At 40.8% G+C, this 23,964-nt stretch overlaps 1 protein-coding gene and 1 long non-coding RNA gene across 6 annotated transcripts in view; one reads left to right on the top strand and one right to left on the bottom strand.

Annotated features, from left to right (window-relative positions):
• Positions 1-20,802, top strand: part of PHF2 (PHD finger protein 2) — a 219,989-nt gene extending 199,187 nt beyond the window's left edge. The window contains exons 20-23 of one of the 4 annotated variants that reach the window (XM_077277996.1): positions 337-446; positions 3,964-4,032; positions 7,736-8,000; positions 14,925-20,802. In XM_077277996.1, coding sequence (XP_077134111.1) covers positions 337-446; positions 3,964-4,032; positions 7,736-8,000; positions 14,925-15,013 — 533 coding nt within the window. In that variant the 3' untranslated portion in view covers positions 15,014-20,802. The remainder of the gene's footprint in view (positions 1-336; positions 447-3,963; positions 4,033-7,735; positions 8,001-14,924) is intronic. The other 3 variants (XM_077277993.1, XM_077277995.1, XM_077277997.1) reach the window with 3 other exon arrangements.
• Positions 1-23,964, bottom strand: part of LOC143788362 (uncharacterized) — a 75,236-nt gene that overhangs the window by 33,532 nt on the left and 17,740 nt on the right. The window contains exon 1 of one of the 2 annotated variants that reach the window (XR_013218612.1): positions 1,816-1,869. The exons of the other annotated variant lie outside the window; for it this stretch is intronic. This is a non-coding gene — a long non-coding RNA (uncharacterized LOC143788362). Of the gene's footprint in view, positions 1-1,815; positions 1,870-23,964 lie in introns of those variants that run through there. 2 annotated transcript variants of the gene reach the window in all.

Here is a 23,964-nt window from a genome sequence, read left to right as displayed (position 1 = left end):
CCTATTTTCATGGCTACTATTGATTTATTGGACCATAAAATAAAACGATGGTTACTTTTTAAACAGCCCTTCAGTGCCCATCATATGTCTTTTCCAGTCTATGAGCCTTCTATTAGAGCCAGAGGGGAGCTCCCTACTTTTGGCCCTATGATTGGCACTTGTAAGGGTTGTTCATTTGATCCTATTGCACGAACTTGTCAGCTTCCCTCCAACCCAACACACGTAAACCCCCCCTATTTATATCCTCAGGGATGGTCTTATGAATTGATTGACTATGTAAGGTCCTCGCATGTTATCATATTCATGCCGGTTCCTTATTAAATGTTTATTATTTAGCAAGAGTTGGCCCCTCCATACCGCGGCAAGACAGACCTATCCGTGAAGGTACGAGAGTTGCGTCTATTGAAACTGGACTTGCGGCTGCTGCAGCCAAGTTATCCCAGCAGGTGAGACAATGCGACGGTCTCTCTTTACACAGCCTGGACTTTTATGTGATGTCACTTAAAAAAAAAAAAAAAAATCCCCCAAAAATGGTTGCCGTAGTACAGAGACCCCAAAGATCACACACAGTGTAGTTCTACACTTTTCACTAGCAAATGTCTTTTTTTAAAGAAATGTATAATAATAAGGACATGTGGAATAAAAACAAAACCATATATTTCACCAAGAATTGGATCTCACCATTGCCCAAATGTTAGTACATTTCATGAAAAATTTAAATAATAATGTGCATTTTATATAATAAAAAATATATACATATTTTGTATTTTTATTTGTAATTTCCTCTAAAAAATAAAAAAATAATAATAATCTAAAAATGTATTTTTTTGTTTAGAATAGTTATAAAAGGGGATTTTTTTCACAAATTTGCCTTTTAAGACATGGTCAGTAGTGATGAGTGAGTGTACTCGTTGCTAGGGTTTTCCCGAGCACGCTCGGGTGGTCTCCGAGTATTTGTTAGTGTTCGGAGATTAAGGTTTCATCGCGGCAGCTGAATGATTTACAGCTACTAGCCAGCCTGAGTACATGTGGGGATTCTCTAGCAACCAGGCAACCCCCACATGTACTCAGGCTGGCTAGTAGCTGTAAATCATTCAGCAGAGGCGATGAAAACTAAATCTCCGAACACTAACAAATACTCGGACACCACCCGAGCAACGAGTACACTCGCTAATCACTAATGGTCAGTCTTAGCTCTCCGATTTGGAAGACACATTGACCGTTGAAACTTTCCATTGACTTTTAAGATTGAAAGGTCACTCCTATCAAAATGGAAAGCAAGGACCCTGTTGTCCTCAGAGTCAGCGCAGTTCCCATTTATGATAAATCTCAGATCTTCTCAACCCTCTTTCTACTGGGTTTCACTAGCCAGAAAATTAAATAATTTTCTAATGAGAAATTGGTGAAGCCAAGGTAAGTCGAATGCAGCATATGATAGTCGCTCTTTTTGCACCAACTACCAGGGAATGCCCGGACCTTAGAAATTATGGGTTTTTCCCTCTCTGGGGTAGGGTTGGGAATTGACTCAAGGGTCATGAAAATTGAAAGAAGTGAATAAATAAGAGTAACACCAGGTCAGGAGCTGCCAAACCCACCACCATAATTGAGGACTTTCTCTCCTCTATATACATTACAGTCAACCACACAGTTCGAGAGGCGCTGATCTATCTGATTGGAATGTGATCTGTCTCAAAATTGTTGAAAAGTTTCAAAATTTAGGAACAGGAATCAAATCACACTGCGCATATAAAAAAATAAAAAGTTTTGGGGTTTTTAGAAGTGGCGGTGAAGGTCATGGCTGCTCAGGAAACCTACCGTCATCTGCTTTATTATGTTCTAACTTTGCTTCGCTGCATATTTCTACATCTTTTTTGCTTTCCTTCTGCTCTCTTTACTTTCCTTTTATGCTTTTTTGTTTAAAAAAAAATAATTTAAATATTACAACTATATATATAATTTAGTGTAATATGAAATTATATATACTGTATTTATATATACATATATATATATTTATATTTATTTATATATATTTTTTTTATTATTATTATTATTATTTATTTATTTTTTACACAAAATTCGGATCCTGGACTTATATTATTTTTAAGCAGCACCTAAAATATTTATTAGTGAAACAAATTTTATTCCTTAATGTTTCCGATAGTACAGTTGAAAAAACAAAAAAGACACTTGTCCATAATGTTCAATCGAGGGAAGAGAAAGGGGGTATAGACACAACCATAATGCATCTACTCTAAAAGAACAATTTTTCCCCCTTCTGATTCTGAGTGTCGATCAACTAGATATATTTTAATTATGATCATTTAAAAAAAAAAAAAAAAAGTTCATTTCTGATTGAGGACAAGAATTTTTGGGGGTCATTTTTGGTGACTTGTACATGTCGATATGACTAGCGTTCTCAGCGATACCCTGAAAATATCTTCCTGTAGAGACTTATAGTGTTGTGGAATGGATATCCAGCATGTCCCGTGCAGTTGGTGCTTGTAAACTGTCTGCAAATAAGTCAATTTTGATTGGTAATGATACACGTGGATATTTTTTTTTTTACATACATACTTCAGGTAAAGTTCACTTTTGGCATCACTTTTTCCTATTATTAAGGGTATAAAAAGGAAGACCTTTTTCAAAATATATGTTATCAAAAATGAAAATAGGGGAATGATTGGCACATGTCTTCCTCCGTGTCCGGAGCACACTGCACCCCAGCGCAGAATTGTGGCGCTCTAAATACAAGCATTCAGCTGCAAACTGACCCCAAGAAAGCGTTTCCACTTTCTGTAGTCATTTACGGTATTTTATTTGCCTAGATGGAATTGGCACAGTATTGTAAAGCTATAGGAAATTCTGGAACAACAGAGAAAAATGACTTCTCTGACTTTATGTTTCCATAGTTTGAGCAGTCATAGTCAATGATTTCTTTAGCCAGAACACGTAAAGTTATAAGTGATGGGGACTAAATATATATATTTGTCAAAAGTATTTTATTCTCTAGTAGCAGATATAAATTTTGCATAAGTATTTTCAATTTTTATCATAAGCGGGAACTAAATGACAAGTTAGTGAAGAATCAAAGCAGTAGCTTCCAACTCTCAAGGACAGATATGAGGATTACTCGCGACGAGAGCAGAGCGCCTTGGCAAATTATTTAACAACTAACCCCGCCCAGTAATTTTTGTTACTGTTCCCCCAAACCTTAATAGTACTTATATGGCCTCCATGCACTGATTCGCCTATGATGCCCCTACGTACAGTATGGTTCGGCTGCCACTTTCATATTATCTATTGGGCCTCACACAGTATAGAGCCCCCACAGTGCCCACACACACAGTGATGCCCGTACCATGCCCCCAGACAGATTAAGATTTCCCCAGTGCCCTCTCAAATAATCCCCCCCACAGTATAATGTCCCCACAGACGGTTATAATGACCTTCCCAGTGTCTTCCCAAGAGAATTTGATGTCCAAACATAATGTCCCCCTTCTACAAGACAATTCTAATGCACCATAGTGACCACTTCTTCTCCTCTATGGTCTTTCTTCACCTCAGTGGCAAATAAAAATAGGTTATCACCTAGCCCCATGCCCAAAAGGAGCAGAACAGCTCTCCGCTATGTGCTGTGTGTCCCAGTGCAGGAGGCGTGATGTAGTTATAGGTTGAACTTGGTGGGCTTGTGTCTGCTTTCAACACTAAAAACTAGTTATGTCATCTTGCCTCCTGCGCCGAGCCTCAGATGGCACAGGTAAACAGTGGAGCAGGGAGCCGAAGCTCCCCACTCCACCATTATATTCAGCTGTATATGCACACTAGAGAGGATGTCATAGAGTCAGGTTGTACCTTATAGTGGCCATTTACTAGAAAAATAATATTTGGTCCACATTAAATGGTTGGACAATACAGATCAGGTACAACATAAACTTTTTTTTTTGTTTGTTTGTTTGTTTTTAGGATTTATTAGATGGTCCCATCAGTAGGAATCCAAGTCTACAAGCTGAGGCCCCTACTGATGTTCTGAGAGTAAGTGGTGCTGTGTGCCTTCATTTGTGATAGGCAGCACAAAGAGAATTGTAAAAGATGTTAATCCCCCCTAACAGTATACATCGTGGTCAGCCAAATGATGTTACTTCTGATCCTTTGGTTCGGCCGGCAGATGTTGTGCCCGACTCCACAGGAGTGTTAGAGAAAGCCGCTGCCAGACACAGGTGCTTCTCACAAAATTAGAATATCAATAAAAACTTAATTTATTTCAGTTCTTCAATGCAAAAAGTGAAACTCATATGTTAGATCACTCTGTAATGACTCTATATATTTCAAAGTGTTTATTTCTGTTAATGTTGATGTGGCGCCCCAGAGTCCTGGTCGTCACAGTAGCATTTCTTTCCTCACGGGGAGAGTGATGTTACGTTTGGAAGCGATGAAGGATATCTTTTATCAGGTAACCACCATACACACAGCATGTTCACACTCCAGGCCACAAGGGGGGAGCTTTTGATTCTATTTATTAGGTGACTCCCCTATATATATTGTGGTTTGGCGGGAAAGGGAGTTCAGTTTAGAAAGTGACAGACAGAGAAGAGAGCAGACCGACATAGAGTGTCAGAAGGTCTGAAGGGGCCGTGTAGTCTGAAGTACTACAGCTCCTGGAAAGAGACATACAGAAAGCTGAACATTGTTCAGTGAGCGTGCAGGAGAGCGAAGCACAGGAGAGTAACATCAGGTGAAACCAGCTAAGAGAAGGCTGCCTCCCTCTGAGGTGCAGATAACCGGTAGCCGGACCACCGAGGTTGTAAGGGACTCTACGACTTACAGCAGAGACCGGCAGGACAGCTGAACTGCAATTCACCTGTCCGCCACACACAGCTGAGGCACAGTAACACATAGAGCCCGGGGCATGCTAGAGTCCCTGTAAAAAGGCACGAGTTACCTGTCATGCAGGTATTGTCCTATCCTATATGGGGGACAGAGAGAAGAACTGTGAGGACCTTATCTGAAGCCATAGGCAGTAAGGGACTACAACACCACCGCGCTAGAGCAAGGCTTTTAACTCCACCTGGTAAAGGGAACTCTGGATTCACTTCCAAGCCGGCCGGACCCTGCCTGTACCTGTGATCTGGTACCCTGGACTGTAGCTGCCTGAAGTCTTCAGTAAACCAGGTAAAGAGACTGCAAACCTGTGTCCTCGTTCTTTACTGCGCCATTCACCAGCTTCCATCTACACATCGGGAGCCCTGGGGATACACTTCACCTGTGGGAAGTTATACCATCTAGCTGCCATAACATCACCCCAGAGGACCCCTTAAAGCAGCGTCAGTCCACACTGACCGAATACCACAAGTGGCGTCACGAACATAAACTGTATTCACCAAATCCCTTTCAAAGACTTTCCCCTTTTACATGGGCGCCCAGAGCCACAGACCGGGTCGCCACCGTTACATCCCCTTGTGAACACTGGACCCGGTACCGGGTACCCCACGGCCCTGGCGGGCAACTCATTGATGATCATGGCTTACAGCCAATGAAAACCTAAAAGTCATTTTCTCAGTAAATTAGACTAATTAACAAAAAAACACCTGCATAGGCTTCATAAGCATTTAAAAAGGTCCCTTGGTCTGTTTCAATAGCTCCACAATCATGGGGAAGACTGCTGACTTGACAGATGCCCAGAAGGCAGTCATTGACATACTCCACAAGGAGGGTAAGCCACAGAAGGTCATTGCTAAAGAAGCTGTCTGTTCACAGAGTGCTGTATCCAAGCATATTAATGGAAAGTGGAGTGGAAGCAAAAAGTGTGGTAGAAAAAGGTGCACAAGCAACCTGGATAACCGCAGCCTTGAAAGGATTGTTAAGAAAAGGCCATTCAAAAATTAGAGGGAGATTCACAAGTAGTGATGAGCGAATATACTCGTTGCTCGGGTTTTCCCGAGCACGTTCGAGTGGTCTCCTGAGTATTTGTGACTGCTCGGAGATTTCATTTTCTTCGCCTCAGCTGCATGATTTACGGCTGCTAGCCAGCTTGATTACATGTGGGGATTCCCTAGCAACCAGGCAACCCCCACATGTACTCAGGCTGGCTAGCAGCCGTAAATCATGCAGCTGCGTCAACAAAAACGAAATCTCCGAGCAGTCACGAATACTCGGAGACCACCCGAGCGTGCTCGGGAAAATCCGAGCAACGAGTATATTCACTCATCACTATTCACAAGGAGTGAACTGCTGCTGGAGTCATTGCTTCAAGAGCCAGGACATACAGAGGTATCCAGGACATGGGCTACAAGTGTCACATTCCTTGTGTCAAGCCACTCATGACCAATACACAACGCCAGAAGCGTCTTTCCTGGGCCAAGGAGAAAAAGAACTGGACTGTTGTCAGTGGTCCAAGGTGTTGTTTTCAAATGACAGTAAATTTTGCATTTCATTTGAAAATCAATGTCCCAGAGTCTGGAGGAAGAGTGGAGAGGCCACAATCCAAGCTGCTGGAGGTCTAGTGTGAAGTTTCCACAATCCGTGATGGTTTGGGGAGCCATGTCATCTGCTGCTGCAGGTCGACTGTATTTTATCAATACCAAAGTCAGCGCAGCCGTCTACCTGGAATTTTTAGAGCATTTCATGCTTCCCTCTGCCGACAAGCTTTTTGGAGATGGCAATTTTATACTCCAGCAGGACTTGGCACCTGTCCACACTGCCAAAAGTACCAATATCTTGTTTATAAACAACAGTATCACTGTGCTTGATTGTCAGCAAACTTGCCTGAACTTAACCCCATAAAGAATCTATGGGGTATTGTAATCAGGAAGATGAGACATCAGACCCAACAATGCAGACGAGCTGAAGGCTCCTATCAAAGCAACCTGGGCTTCCATAACACCTCAGCAGTGCCGCAGGTTGATCGCCACCATGCCGCATTGACGCAGTAATTGATGCAAAACAAGCCCCGACCAAGTATTGAGTGCATTTACTGAACATACATTTCAATAGGCCAATGTTTCGGATTTTAAAATAAATCATTTTTCAAGCTGGTGTTATAAAGTATTCTAATTTACTGAGATAATGACTTTGGGGTTTTCATTGGCTGTAAGCCATAATCATCAACATTAACAGAAATAAACACTTGAAATGCACCAACTCTGTTTGTAATGACTGTATAATATATGAGTGTAATGACTGTATAATATATGAGTTTCACTTTTTGTATGGAAGAACTGAAATAAATTAGCTTTTTGATGAAATTCTAATTTTGTGAGAAACACTTGTATCTCTAGCGGTAGCTTTCATTTTAGAAAGCAAAAGAATCGTCAGTCCAAAATCATACATTCAATATACTTACCTACTTTGACATAATCTATCCATGCTCGGGGACCTCGTACACATTACTGTTGGCTGAAACTATCAATATTGGTGGGTTCGGCCGACATTTGACTAATGTGAATGGGGGCCTTTAACTTGGGTAAGCAAATATGGCCTTAAATTCTCAATTAAAACATTCCCTTTCACTAAGAAAAAATAATAAATCCCCAATTCCCCCTCGAAAAGAAAAGTCTAAACTCAAATTTAGACACAGCTATTAACGTAACAGACTGAAGTCCGCCATTCCGATAAATAGGGAGCCACACGCTTTCTGGCATCGCCTTCTGTGGATGTTTCTTTTCTACGTCTCTGCTCAGCTGTTCGCTTCGATCCTTATGTGAAAGCCGCCTCATGATAATGATTTGCTTCCTTAAAGGAGGAAAAAAAAGTCAAGAAGAAAAAGAATACAAAAAAGAAGCTTTCACCTAACAACACAAATAATCTTTGTCAGGAAAGCAGTTCTCCCGAAGCCACAAAGCTGGAATCTCTGGACACTAGTCTAACAGACCACGAGTACACGGCCGGCATCAGCACGTTTGGTGTAGCCCAAGTAAACAAAGGGTCTCAGCCTATGGCCCCCGGGGTGTTCCTCACACAAAGGAGACCGTCTGTGTCTTCACAAAATAACTCAGCTGCCAAAGGTAAACCTACGTGTGGAGTGTATGCTGGACTTACCTGAGCGATGTGTCCGTAGTATCGCCGTCATGAGCTTGGCATGAGACGCAGCATATGTATCCCTGGTCCCATCGGTTGGTGTTACTCCAGGATGCGCTATGGAAATGGTCATAGTGTTGTTACAGAATTGGGTTTATAATCAATTTTGGAAACTAGAATTGTGCTGATCAGAGTTAAGATACATATATATTTTCCTATGTTAAATTGTGAGTCCCATATATGCACATAGATATTCTGCGTGGCCCTATATATCCCCATACCTGCATTAGGACCAATTTAGAAAGACTAATTTAAGGAAAGAGGGAAAAATTTGTACAATTGAAACAAAGCCGTACAAGTAGCCAACAAGAATGATCAATGGGTAAGCATATCGGTTACTTTCAGCCCCAGTCATATACGTACAGTATATACTTGTGTCCGCTGTTAAGATACATTTGTGCTGCACGATTGTCCTAGAAACAATTGTTTCCGGATAAGCGTAAATGCATTCCGGGTGCCGAGCACCCAACGAACTAGAAAAAGGATCAAAATGATCTTTTGGCTTGGTTAAAAGATTATCGTTCTCGGCAGCGCATCATCCCATGTAAACAGGACACGTGCTGCAGAGAAAAACGACAGCCTATGTTCGCAGAACGTATTACTGATATTACTGTATGCGGTATATTACTGATTATTCTGTGTGCATTGGAAGCGAAACATGTTGCCTATTGGTGGTTGCTTAACACCCACTGGTCAACTGATGTTAACCCAGCTTTACCCTCCTGCAAAATTTGTAAGGGGCTCCCGCATTTAAAGATTACATGGAAAACCTCTTTAACTAAATTCTGTAAGTATTCATTATGAGATTTTTCTCATTGGTCTCTATGACTAGGTCCTTAGCACCGCTTCTCTTGTCTTATATGATTGATCTTATATTTAGGTTTTTGTGTGTGGATGAATAAAAGTATATGAGACCTAATGTGGACTTAAATTATTGGAGGTCCCCAGACAGGCAGGCAAAATTTGTTTTATTTTGGGCCACTAGGTACAAGAAAAATGTCACTTTTGGGCTTTTTTCAATGGGTATATTTGCAAACAGTAAAGAAATGTTTCGGCCTGAATTACGTATTTGGCATTGTGTTCCCTCACTGGCTAAGTCGTGTCCATAATTCTCATTCATTCCTATAGGAAATAGCAGAGTCCTAGAAACAAGTTTTCCCAACTTGACCATGAAAGGCAGAAATGGGAGTAAGCCTTTACGGCCAAGTAAATGGCCACTACCTCCTCAGCTTAGGACACAATGGTGTATATATATACATATATATATATATATATTACTTTCATACCAGGCCTGCTCCACCTAAGTGAGTGCATCTTACTCCTGAGCACCTCTCATTAAGACCCATTCACATGTCAGTTTATCTCCACTCCTACCTATAACAATGAATGAGGCTATTCACCTGTCCAAAAACTAGTATAGTTTTGAAGTGGCCGATCAAAATATGTAATGCATCAAGTCTATGGGTCTGTGAAAAAGGAATCGTACGTCACTCAGATGCCATCCGTTTTTCACTGACTGATAGGAAAATGTGAGAAAAACTGATGAAGCTTTGACCAAACTCTGCTAAAAAAAACTGATGAAACTCTGACTGATTTTCTCATGCAAGAAAAATCACAGACCTGTGAATTAGGCCTAACTCTGGCGTACAAGTCTTAGTGACTCGGAGCCAAGGTTGTCTACTGGGAACCAAGTTTTACTCGGAAATTTTCAATTGCTTTAGGCCATGTTCAGTATTTGCTCAATTTTTTTACCTCAGAATTTGTGAGCCAAAACCAGGAATGGGTGGTAAATACAGAAGTGGTGCATATGTTTCTATTATACTTTTCCTCTGATTGGTCCGCTCCTGGTTTTGGCTTATAAATACTGAGGTAAATAATTGACCAAATACTGAATGTGAGACCATGGCCTTAGGTGCTCTGTTGCGTCCTAGCGGATTCTTCTTCAGAGGTTTTATGATGCAGCAATAAAATTTCCCCATAAAGAAGCTGTTGTAACTCCTACACATTTCTCACACTTGACGTCACATCAGTTCTCTAAAATATATGGGTTTTCTGGTAGGTAAATGAGGCAAGAACTAGAGAAAATCCCCCGACAAATAATAATATTAGAAATGTAAGGTCCAGGTATGAAGCCCACCGCTGCTTCCAGGAATCCCAGAGAAAGTCCTTGAACTGGACTCTGATCCCACCATGGATCGGCCGCTGATTACAGGCAGTTCCCAGAAGACCTGTCATTTCAAATGTCAACATTGAATCCTTTGATTGGAAGATCTTAAAGCACTGACACTTCTAATGAAGTCAGACAGGGAGGTAGAAAATGACAACGATTCCACTTGACATAACCCAGTAATGTAGTATCCCAGTGGAGGCTTTTAACATTCCTCCATGGATCCCTGCCTGACTAAATAAGCAGCTAATCGTTAGTTACACTTCAGTGACTAGAAGAGATCGGAGCCAAGGCACGAGCAAGTTACGCTCCGGAGTATGGGGCGGACAGGGAAAATAAACACCAGCGCGTTGTTGACTCAAAAATATATATATATATATATATATATATATATATATATATATATATATATATATATACATACTGTACATATATATACTGAACAGTAGAAATAAAATACATCGCCGACCAAGCTAGAAAATAGAGCCGCTGATTCAGTATACGTAAGCATAGTGGAATAATGGCAGTCCGTCCGTAAGGTCGGGGATCCTTGTCTGATGGTACCCTGGAAACTATGAAAAAAAATTTTTTTAGGGAAAGAAAAATATTTTTTTGCACGTCTCCTGGGTTTCTAAGCTCTGGTGACACAGAGTTTCCGTAACTGCTGCAAGATGTCATTTTAAAAGTCATTAAATCTGCAGGACATATTTGTAATAGTGCCATGGATGGTATGATCCCTCTCCTGCAAAACTTCCATATAAAAGGTTTTGTTGGTCCTTGTACGATCAGTCGCCTCACCAACACTGCCATTCTGTCCGACAGCTGATTTACGTTTATATTACAGTACAGCATTGTGCATGAAATTTCCCAAAATCTCATCCAGGCAGTGAAAATTCACAGCTTAAAATGATCTGTGCTGCTGATCTGCAGCTCACTGCGTGTCCGTTCATGCAAAGGGGTGAAATATGCAGAATCATTGGTGCATATCTATTACAATATCTACTGCTGTCAATTTTCCGCTGCAAAATTTCTAGACGGAGAAGACAATGGCAGCATTAGAGAAACCCTTTAAAGGATTGTTATCATCTTTGTTCCTCAGGAGCTTACTGCACCACAGACCCCCGCCAGACGGGACCCGCAGCTCTCACCAGGACCAATGTCCCTTTCCGTGCCTTTCCGGATTTATTCAAATCCTGTTATTTAGTGAGGTTTGATAAAGACCCATTACGGGGTCGAAACGTTACCTACCTTGACACTTTTTTCTACTTCTGTGGTGACTCTTGTTGCGCATTTTGAAAACCTATACTCTGAGTGTGGCTGTTTTTTCTATTCTATGCTCCTGATGATTGTCAGTTCGGACCAGTGGAACAGTTGAACTGCAGTCTCAAACTGTGCTGTCTTAGATGTTGCAATGAGATGCAGCTCTACCTCTATAGCACGAGTGAAGTGCAGAGGCACTAAAGCTGGCAGGGTCCATTGATCCAGCCAACTTCAGAGGAGCGCTTGCATGTAAGGATGAGCGGACTCATGGAAGTTCGGATTCTGGTACACGAACAGAACTTTAGTCCACAGTTCTGTTCGGGTATCAAAACTGTGCCTGATTTGAACCAGAACCCCATTGAAAACAATGGAGATCTGAACTTTGGATCTAAAAAAAAAAAAAATCTCTCTCTCTCTTACCCCAGAACTCTGAACACATGGAATTAAGGACTTCCCCCGGGACTCTGAACACATTGCAATGGATTTCCCCCGGAACTCCAAACATATTGCAACGGACTTCCCCGGGAACTCAGAAAACAATGCAATAGCCTTCCCCCGGGACTCCAAACACATTGCAACTGACTTCCCCCGAACTCCGAAAACAATGCAACGGACTTCCCCCGGAGCTCCAAAAACAATGCAACGGACTTCCCCCGGAGCTCCAAAAACAGTGCAACAGACTTCCCCCGGAACTCCAAACACATTGCCACGGACTTCCCCCGGAATTCCAAACACATTGCAACGGACTTCCCCCGGAGCTCCGAAAACATTGCCACGGACTTCCCCTGGAACTCCAAACACATTGCAACGGACTTCCCCCGGAACTCCGAAAACATTGCCACGGACTTCCCCCGGAACTCCAAACACATTGCCACGGGCTTCCCCCGGAACTCCAAACACATTGCCACGGACTTCTCCCGGAACTCCAAACACATTGCCACGGACTTCCCCCGGAACTCCAAACACATTGCCACGGACTTCCCCCGGAACTCCAAACACATTGCCACGGACTTCCGGGTTCACTCATTTCTAATTGCAAGCTTTTGCTTTTTGACTAGGAAACCGCCCACTGTTGATAAACTGCAGAGGTGACTGGTAATTTAGCCATTTGTAAACTATAGGATTATAAAATCCCCTTTTTCTTTTCGCCTAGAAAAACTGGGCGGCTACGCCAGCAGGAGAAGGTCTCAGTGTGGGCATACCCTAAAGTAGTATGGTCATGGGTCTTCCTACTGTATCCATTCACAAGTGTCCCTCACTCTTCCAGTCAAAGGGTGGAGGGGATAACAGAATCTCTTCTGATTTATTTCTTGTTACAACATAGTATATTTTCTAATTAGGTACATTATCTAATTAGGTTACTTTTATTTCATTTTTTATTTTAAAGAAACCATGAAATGGCAATATAATATCTTTCTTATGAGACCACCTGCTTCTTTAATTTTCTACCCCTTACACCATCAAATACAACCCATCATGGCTTCAATCAGCAATACATAGCTTTCTCCAATTATTATCAGACTGAATTAATTGTTAATACCGATGTGTAGCCCAAATAATGTAGAATTATGTGAGTATGTGGCTGCTAACATTGATATTTATTGACCAGCTGTACATATCTCTTTTTGGCATTCCAGAAAAAATGGCCTAATATATAATTGGAAATATGCTTTACTTCTCCTTAAAAGGCAACCTGTCATCAACTTTCCCTGTCTACACTGCTGCCATTGCGTTAATCGCCGATCAAAGAATTTTCTAACCATGTCCTCGTTTCATCCCATCATACCTGATAGACATGTCCTGCACCATTTGCAAATCAGCACCTAGCAGTCTGAGGGGACTCGTTCCGTCATTGGCACCTCTTGTGAGCCTGAGAATCCAGCCCCTTTGATGTGGATGATGTTCCCTTTGTCATCCATTATCAGCATTGAGCCGAAGCCTGGCACATGCGCATGGGATAGATGAGGTGCCAAGGACGGTCCAAACTGCCCATCGGGACTGCTCAGACCTGATTTGCTAGTGGCATAAGAAAAGTGAAGTCACTTTTCAGGTTAACTAACGGAAGACTTTTTAGATGGTGGCAAAAGATTAGCATCTGAGGATAGATACTTGTCCTCAGGGGCTGTAACAGTCTACTTTAATTCTGTATTCAGATTGCTTCTAGGGAACATGATGCTCCCAGGCTGTCCGGCGTGAAGATGTCCTCCTGGACCCAAGCCGGTTAACGGGGCACAAGTCATGTTGTAGCTTACTAATGTGCTCCACATTACGTTGCCATATGGATAGGATCTGTACACCGTTCCCTTCGGATGCATCTCAGAAGTAAACACTCAGTTCTCTAATGCGTCTCCGGCCCTCACGATCCACATGGGTGGGAGCAATTGTACGAGTTTATCAGAAAGTAAAGCACATCTTGTGTTCTGTTTCTCCTCCGTTGTGTACCCCCACGAGAGCCCCTGAAGACCACATCATGTCTAGCATCAAAATGTTCTTGCATACAATGAATGCATAAAGTAATTTTTGAACGAAGACTGAATACAATTTTTTGAGCAGGGGTCTTTATTTTACAGATATTCGGTCTGACAGTAGTACCCAATCTGTAGATCACCATGCACGCTCTAACACCCGTATGCCCATTAGACTAAAGTTAGCACCAAAGTCGTTGATTTCTTTTGGGACTATCTGATGTGTATTGGGGGGCCTCCTGACTCTTTCCTGACAGTTGAGGTTCTGTGAGATATGTATTGGGTAGTTTTAAAGGTAAAAGCCCAATGCCTTTGCTTTCAAGGAAGATAAGCCACTGTCTGAGGAGTCTAGCAGCACTATCTCTAATCTGCCCATTGGAAACATGACCGCTCAACCGAGTTCATGTGCATGGAACAGTCAGAACAGTTGGTGGTATATCAAACTGTGGTTGCTCATACAGATGAGATAGCTGATCAGTCAAGACACAACCATCCTGACTCCCCCATACACATGAGGTGCTCGACTTGGCCAAGCGTTCTTGTGCTTTTAATGGAGAGAAAGGAGAAAGCAGCTGCCAGTGGTGACATTTCTGAAAACAAAATAATTAGGCTTGGAAATTCGAACTGTGTACAATCCTTTTCCTCAACATCATCTGAGGGAGAAAAGTTGGAAGTCCTCCATATACATCAGATTGTCAATGGTTCAGCCGGCTTTTCGTCTAATGTGTGCAGGGCCTTATCTTACCAGTTGATATACAGAGTGGCTTGTGTTGGTATTTTGTAGATTTTCTTACATTTGTTGGATTGAGGCTTTGATGCTGCAACTCTGATGGTACTGCAGAAAGCCATGAAAGCCTGTAAATCTTGTAGATGCTGCAACTCTGATGGTACCATGAAAGCCTGTACATCATGTAGATCGCTTCCTTGCTCTTGATTTTTCTTTTGTGTTATCGTTGCAGGTAAACGTACAAAAAAAGGCATGGCAACAGCTAAACAGAGGCTTGGGAAGATCCTGAAAATCCACCGGAATGGAAAACTCCTCCTTTAGTGTTTGTGCGCAAGAAAGACGGACATTTGACTTTTCTCTTCGCGGCTCATGGACTCGCGAGCTGACACTAAACGTTTGAACTCTCGAAGGACTGCAGTGGCGCTCAGCAAAATGTGCTAGGAGGAAACTCACCCCCCGCTCCACCTTCCTGCCACCACTTTAGTAATTCTTTTTACCTTCCAGCAGTTGACATGTACAGAATACTGCTAATATTTTTTAATAATGATGATAATATTGTCCTTTCTCAAATTGCTGAGAGTGACTAGTTTGCAGGAAAGAAGAAAACGAAAAAAAAAATGAAAAAAAAAAAAAAAAGGATCATTCCAGTCTTAGGAAAGAACCCGGTCAGTGCATCGCTTGGGTTATTTATCTTGCCACCATGTTACCGACGTACAGCACACAAGACGGCGGCTGCATCCGGTCAGGAACCCTTCACTCAGACGCCAGTCATCCCAGTGTCACGTGCTTTGTGTCATCAGTGTCATCCTTCTTCTGATGAGCTGGGTCATTATCGTCCAGTTCTTCTGTCCACCAAGGCCCCAACTATCAAAGCATTAACCCAACATCTGCCATGAAATTTCATTTTTTTCCAATTCGGCTTGTATCTTTGCCACGTTGCTATATCCAAGGAAAACTATAAAGTCAAAGTGTTATACACTCTGATGAGTACCCCAAGCCGACACCTGCTGGACCCCAGTCCATAGTTATGTCACCAAGTAGTCAGATGAGGACCAAATTTCAATTAAGTCCAATATTTTGGGGCAATAGCCCCACTCTGGCTGTGTCTGGTATTGCAGTATTATTCATGTGCATAGGGAGGAGCTGCAATAGCAGACACAGCCATAAGGACAATAATGGCGCTGTTTCTGAACTATATTTGTCTTGGTATGAAATCCACTTTTACTATTTATTAATCATAGAACATCCATTTAGCGTTATACATTTGGGTTTAGGTTGATATTTATGAAGGACAAAAAATCTCAAAGAAAGAAACAAATTGACTAAATTATCTTTTCCAAGAGCGTGACAATTTTCATGGTTCAAAGGCTGGTGCTGGGCATCAGCATCTAAGTAGATTTCTGGACATATTAATATCTGGAATTAAGGTCAAAGGACAAGACCTCAAAAACACCTTAGAGTCTTTAAGAGTCCTTGTCACTCTATCCGGTATAAATGCCGCTGTTCTACTGAATTCGGTGATATTTTAATTTTTTTCCTGCGTCTCTCTGTTCCTGAGATATGACTTCCTCTTCCCTGTATATAAATCTAGTCTTTTTATCCAACTGGGTGTGGTCTTCAAGAAGACTATGCCCGCTTGGCTAACAAGACTAGATTTACATAAGGGAAAGAAGAGGCTATATCTCAGGACCAGAGAGGCGCAGGAACAAACGAAAAATAGCTTCGGATTCAGGAGAACAGCGGCATTTATATCTGATAAAAAATATTGCATTTATGACAAGCGATGCGTCCTCTTTAAAGTTGGAATTTACAGGGTTTCTATATTTTTTAATACATTTATTCAAAGAGGTATTACATTTATAACCAACCACCAAACTTTGGGGCACTGTTATGTCACTTGTGTCTTGTCCATATACAGAAGTGAATAGCACCAATGCAGTCACTTATAGCATAAACGACACCCGACAGAATACCACAATTTTCCCCTATCCCCTACCGCCCCCAACGCCACCGATTTCTAGTAAAGTAAGGCCACGTCTGTAAATGGGATTCTTACACAAACTATCATGAAGAATTCTGCCCATGTTGGGTCATTTCAGAGGATGTCCATTATTGCGGTAGTTCCTTGTTAGGAAAATTCATTGAAATCTGTAGAACCCTTGCAACACCTATTTCAGAAAGGAACATTCATACCCATAAGGTATAGAGAAAAAAATTCCCTTCAGTTTCACTTCCTGCCTACTTTGATTTTGAAGCCATAGTATGTCTTCTTTGTTCTTAAAGTTTGAGCTTCTGCTTACCTGCGGAGCTGAAATCTGAGGAACTGAATGCAGTCCATTACTGGAGCGCTATGGGCGATATTGTGCTCTGCTCAGTGCAGGGTCTGCGGGGGTGGAGCATGACGCGGGAATTCTCTCTTCATTGTGTCATGCTCCGCCCCCTCGGGTCTTGTACTAGAGCACGAGGGTTTTTAAAGGATTCCAATTGGGGAAATGACAGGGTTAATGATTGCACTTAGTATACTATAAAATAGGCATAATGGTATGTATTTGGATGAATTATCAGATACTTATCTGATTATAAAATGAAATGATGAGAGATTGCAAGGAGTTGTATGTCCTGATCTCAATATTACAATATATCGTCATCATCTATTGGAAGTTTTACTTGGCAGAATTAAAGTGTCATCGAAGTTTTTAACTTTTATTTCATAAATCAATAGTACACATGAAGACAAGCAACTTTATAATATATCTTATCAGAGAAATCTGTTTTTTTTTCTCATTCTGAATTGATATTTTAATCTCATTTCATATTCAAAATGTGTATTCAGTAGAGACAGACTTTCCCAGTACTGAGATAGGAGACCGCAGTTGGTGCTTTTAAAAGTCTATGGAGGGAGGAGGAGCTAGAAGCAGACACAGACATTCTGCTGCAAGTTCTCCCAAAATTACAGTTCATAGAACATTACAAGTACCAACTGTCATCTCCTATTTCAGTAATGGGAAATCTGTACTGACTGAAGACCATTTTTACCAAAGAATTGAGATTTTTGATAATGAGAGTCCAGGAAGAGAAAGAATCAGATTTCTATGATAAAATATGTTAAAATGTTTCTTTTCACTTATGCTATTGATATATTAAAAAAAGACCTTTGTCTGTCCCAGTATTGGCTTTTTATCCTTCGACACAGCAAGCAGGGACCACAAGGTAACATTTCCTAAATATTCGACATTTCTTTCTTTCTATATCAGGATATCACTTGTTAGTGTTTTTACCAATGAAATGCGACCAACTTTGATTTTGTTGGTTTCTGTAGATCTAGTCATAAAAAAGCAAAGACAGAAACATAATGATTAAATACCGTGCAGTCAATAAATAAACAGTATAGTGCATGAAAATACTGTACAGTACTTGGTTAACATGTTTTTGATAAAAAAAAAAAAAAAATGCGAAAGCCATCCTGCCTTGTCACGGTGATCGTAATTGGGACAGTCCTAACTCTAATATTAAAAACCTTCCTATTTGTCAAGTGATGCCCAGCTCAAAGCAAAGGCAGGCCACACCTTTATATGCACATGATGCAAACAGACAGGAAAAAACCCTAAATGTATGAACTGGGATATAAACCCTATATCAGCCCTTATCTACATGCACTTCACTTGACAAACGGTAAGGTTTTTAATATTAGAGTTAGGACTGTCTCAATTACGGTCACCTTGACTTGGTGGGATGGCTTTTGCATTTTTTTAAATCAAAAAAAGATGTTTAAGTACCATATATTATTTTCATACACTATGCTATTTATTTACTGCAGGGTATTTAATCATAATGTTTGTCTTTGTTTTTTTCTGTTTACTGGCCAGTGTGAGCATGCTCTTACACGCTGCATGCGCACCAGTTTATATCCCACTTCATATTGTTTTTTGTTTTTTTTTTTATCTAGTCATATCATATAGCACTTTGTTATTAAGTGGTATCGGTATAGCGTATATTTATGTCACTTTGGTCAAAAATGGCACCAGCTCTAGGCCGAGCTTCCGACTCCAAAAACTGTCCAACAGTGGCCATCTCGTTAGTTATTTTCAATCCTTCAGCGATCAACACCATCGGCACACTCGCACAATGTTGTCGTGATCTTCTCCTATCTTCTTCATAAATACCCTCCTCCAGATATTACAGTTTTTATTACGGCCTCCAAAAACTGCCCAAAAGTGAGGATCCTCAGCGTGGGCAGCTGTTTAGACACAGAACAGGGTGAATCCTTGCATCATTCAGTGCCGATGAGGAAGCGAAAGACGTCTTCTCTAATTTGGAAGTTACCCCCGATATCTCATGGGATAGGAGATAACTGCCTAATCGGTGGGGGTCCGACCAATCCCAAGAACCCATGTGCAGGGGGCTGTGGTTGATCACTCTATTAATTTTTACGGGAGTGCCAAAGACCATAAAAGGTGTAGGAGATGGTTTCCAAACTTGAGAATACCCCTTTAAAGTAACACTCCAAGGCTGTTCTGCATAATACAAAACCTAAGGGTGGGAGAAAAAAAAACACTGAAGAGAGATCTATGTCATGCTCCAGTCCCGTAATGTCTAAACTAGGGTAATACAGTATTGGGGGCTCCTTTATAAACTTTTTTCGTATTGCAACAGTACATCAAAGATGACATGAAACTCGAAAAATAAAAAAGTCTTAATTGAAATTAATCAGCTGTTTTGAGTTTACCACTCCTATTCAAACATATGTCTCCCTGGTAACAGACTACAAGCGATCTCCATGTAGTCTGATTCCGTAGACTAGTAATCCTTTTTTCCATCTGTCCTCAAGGTTCTTGTAACATATATTTGCTAGGCAAACAAGAAGTAGAGGAACTGATGGAAAAGGATGCAGTCTTGTTGGTGCCAGATGTTTGTAATCTATTGCCTTGGTAACGCATAGATCTGCATAGACGCTGTATACACAAAACGGAAAGCAATTTTTTTTCATTATTTATTTATATTTTTATGCTAAATATTACATTTATGGATATAAAGGGGATAAAAGTCAACTCTATCCTTAAACTAAACCTTCTGGTTACATTTTACAGATTTTAGTTGAAATATCAGAACTGCTGGAAACATTAGTAAGGCAAGCACTTAACGTAAGCCATTCCCTTTATATATTTTATTTTATGATGCTACTTACAAAACTGCCTTTTTTTCCCTAGCTTTCACTTCCATGGCCATTGTTACGCCCCATCAGATACTCAACCGGTGCTCTATCAATCACACATACAGATGTTTTTATTAAAGGTTGCGGCTGCACAAAAACCCAAATTATTTCTGGTAAAACCATAGGAAGGTGTCGCGTACTGACAATGTAACTGGATCCCTATGCGTCCAGCAGGTAGTGTGTAGTGTAGGAATGACTCCTCTGCACTTTGGCACTTATAAGGAGACACCATTGTTTCTCAGGCAATCCCACCCTTTTAGTTTTTCCTTTTTTGGTTTTTTAATTTTTTTTTTTTAAATTTTTTTTTTTTTTGGGCTACAGCATATTTTTTTTTTACATAGAATGTAGCTTGTAAATAGCTTTTTAAATACTTCTTTTTTTCTACAAGATCAAATACAGTATCTTTTAGGTTTTCCATTTCAGTTGCATTTATGCCGAATTTTACCAAGTATAATAAACTATTTTATTTTCTATTTTATATATATATATTTTTTTTTTTAGTTGGGGAGCAAGAAAGGAAAAAAAAAAAACACAAATTAATTTGTGCAGCCATAAAAGATGTCTTATAATAAATAAATAAAAAAAACCACAGCAATTAAATGTAAAAAAAAAAAAAAGTAAAATTGAAAAACAGGACAAAAAATACAAAATAAAAATAAATAAAAAAATTAAATAAATTCCTATTTTGAAGACTGGCCTTCAAGTGATATACCAGCTCCTTGTCTGAATTCTTGTATTATGAGAAGATGATGCAGTTATTTTAATAGCACCTTGTGAAGTGTTCTGTGTTTTGTGATGATGTAATAATTTATTAATGTTTGTAATCTTTTATACTTGTACATTTTCGTATGACCTTCGTTTATATACACATCATCCGGATGTTCTGTCTATATAAAAATATAATAATAATAATCCAGCTACGGGAAACAATGGCGGCCTTATTAACTAAAAGGAGTATCGACTTGCTATGAGCGCCCCTCCCCCCATAGGGAAAGTGGTCCAGGCACGTGCATCTAATAGGGTCCCAGAGTTCTGCAGAAAGCTTCCTTTAAGATTGTGTATTGTCCTTGCTCAGCATCTATATTCTAGCATATAACCCCCATCCCCTTCATGCTGTTTTTTTTTTTAATGTTTATTTTTATTTTTGCATCATGTACATTTTTAATGAAGTTTATTGTGGCTATTACAGTGTTTTATTTACAAAATTAAATCAAATGATCTTGTATTAAGTCACTGAAATCTAAGTAAACTTAGATCAAAGTTTAAGAGAAGTAAAATATTTCAGGTTTTGTATACAAATGTGTCTGTGTATTATTTTTTTTTTAATTTAATTTATTTATTTTTTTTACTACCAAATTATAAAAGCACGTGCTGATGTAGCAGAGCCAAATTTGTCATTTCGGAATTACAGTATTTGTGCATTACATGACCTTTTTCGAGTATTAGACACTTCTTTTAGCACAGGAGAAAATAAAAGCTAAACATATTAATAACATTTCTCATTGTAGTCTATTGTTGGGGGTCTGCTCTGTGGGACCCCACTGATCCCCAAAGATTTAATCTATTAAATGGGTTGTCCGAACATGACACTAGATCTAAGATGCTGCCACTAGCTTCTGTGTCACTTAAAGGGGATCTGTCACCAGGTTTTTGTCACCTAATCAGAGAGCAGCATGATGTAGAGACAGAGACCCTGATTCCAGCGATGTGTCACTTACTGGGCTGCTTGCTGTAGTTATGATAAAATCACGGTTTTATCAGCGGATTATCACTAGAGGACTAGTAAACCTGCTGCCAGGTAGTCCTCCATATTCATGAGTTCTATATAACCTTGCCTCCACCACTGTACTATGCACAGTGTAAACAGAATGCGGCCAATCAGTGATGTGGGCGGGGTTATGCAGAGCTCAGCATTCAGAGATTTGCAGCAGAGAAAACTGATTTTTATCAAAGCTGTAGCAAGCAGCACAGTAAGTGATACATCTCTGGAATCGGGGTCTCTATCTCTACATCATGCTGCTCTCAGATCAGGTGGTAAAAACCCGGTAACAGGTTCCCTTTAAGTGACACAGAAGGTGGTGGCAGGAGGAATCACTGAAATCAGGGTCTCTGCCCCTACATATTCTGATTTTTATATATAGCAAAAACCTGGTAACGGATTCCCTGTAAGTGACACAGAAGGTAGTGGCAGCAGGAATCACTGAAATCAGGGTCTCTGCCCCTACATATTCTGATTTTTATATATAGCAAAAACCTGGTAACGGATTCCCTGTAAGTGACACAGAAGGTAGTGGCAGCAGGAATCACTGAAATCAGGGTCTCTGCCCCTACATATTCTGATTTTTATATATAGCAAAAACCTGGTAACGGATTCCCTGTAAGTGAAACAGAAAGTAGTGGCAGCAGGAATCACTGAAATCAGGGTCTCTGCCCCTACATCGTCTGATTTTTATATATAGCAAAAACCTGGTGATGGATCCCTTTAATTAAGATCCTATAGACATCACTTCCCCTAAATGATAATCGAGCAGGTCAGATGGACGGGTATGGACCATCGTTAGCGTCTTCCCTACTCCTGCTATCCCAGTTCCTCTGCCTTTGATGGGCTGGGTTAGCAGGCCCAGAGGTTGGTCCATATCCGCCCATCAGACCTGCTCTGCTCTTACTACCATACAGGGAGAGCGGTCTATCATTTTCATTTCTCCAGGTCCACCATTGCCCCATTGAAGCTTTGTCTAACTGTGCCAGGAGGAATAATTGAGTAGAGCCGACCATTTGATTTTTCTCCAGGTATGTCGGAGCTGTAAGCAACGGATGGTGTGGATCCTGGTGACAAGTTCAGGATAAATCCCTATAAATCTGTCTTTTTACCTGCAGCAGTGGCATGCCGAACATCCATGTGACCGCTGCAACCATCACGCGGATTACCAGCATGCACAAAATGAGACTGATGGAAATCGAGAACTTTGGCGCAGGAGCTTGTGGGGATTTTACAGATGAGTAATCTTTGATTTTTTTTATTTTTTATTTTTTTACAATTTCCAGATTAATTTATTAAACTGAAAACTAAGCTGGCTTATCCAGCCAGCCCCCTTCATATACATCCCTGAGACACAGGTAGAGGAAGCTCTCAGCCTGTGATGGAGCTCCCCGACGTTGTGCTGCAACTTTCATCATTAAAGGGGCTACCCCATTAACATGTATGACTACCATGAAACATGCAGCCGCGGGGACTCGAACATATTATTCGAGCACGCCGAAGACACTCTGTCAGCACCGGAGCATGCTCAGATAACACCTTATCCCAGCACGTTCGCTCCTCTCTAGTGCTGATCTTCCTCACATTGCACTGGTTACACTTTATGATCATTGCAAAAGCAGCAGAACATTAGGAACCTTAGTGCCACTTATTAATATTATGTTATGTCTCCCAAAGAATAATAAAAAAAAAATCCTATCATTCTCTGTGCACTAGATGGCGACTCCGACCTTCTTTTTGTTTTCTAGCCTATGAATTGGTTACCCCCCTCCTCCCCTGTGTGATTTAGGAGCGATCCATCACAAAAAGGAGTGAAATCTGGGACTTCAGCTCTCATATAAGAAAATGGTATCCTACAACTTTAGCTACTTCCAAAGGTTTCTCGTATGATCTCTTCTGCATTGGGCAATAAGCGCCATAGGGGGCAATGCACATGATGCGTTTTTTTAAGCATTTATTTCCACATTTTAAAAAAAAAATGCATCAAAGGGTGAAAATCTACAAGTATTCTGCATATACTCTCTTGGATTTTCGTCTTTTTTTTTTCTGCAGCATTTATTCCTGCATTCTTTGGGGTGACATCACCTCCCCTTTCAGTATACAGCACCTCCCTGCATTTTTCTGGTGCAGAAAACCTAAAATGCAGCAGCACTTGTACAGGAGCTCAGTTCCCCTTCTCATCACTGTGCTGTGTTTGGCTGTCAGACAACTTGCTGCAGCAGAAGCCTCTCCCTCTGCCCTGTTTGTATTAGGACATATGATGGCTAAGACACACCCCTTTGTCCAAAGATGGATCTGAGC

The sequence above is a fragment of the Ranitomeya variabilis genome, chromosome 8 (assembly GCF_051348905.1).
Source record: "Ranitomeya variabilis isolate aRanVar5 chromosome 8, aRanVar5.hap1, whole genome shotgun sequence".
Lineage (NCBI taxonomy): Eukaryota > Metazoa > Chordata > Amphibia > Anura > Dendrobatidae > Ranitomeya > Ranitomeya variabilis.
This window is presented reverse-complemented; position numbering and strand designations above follow the sequence as displayed.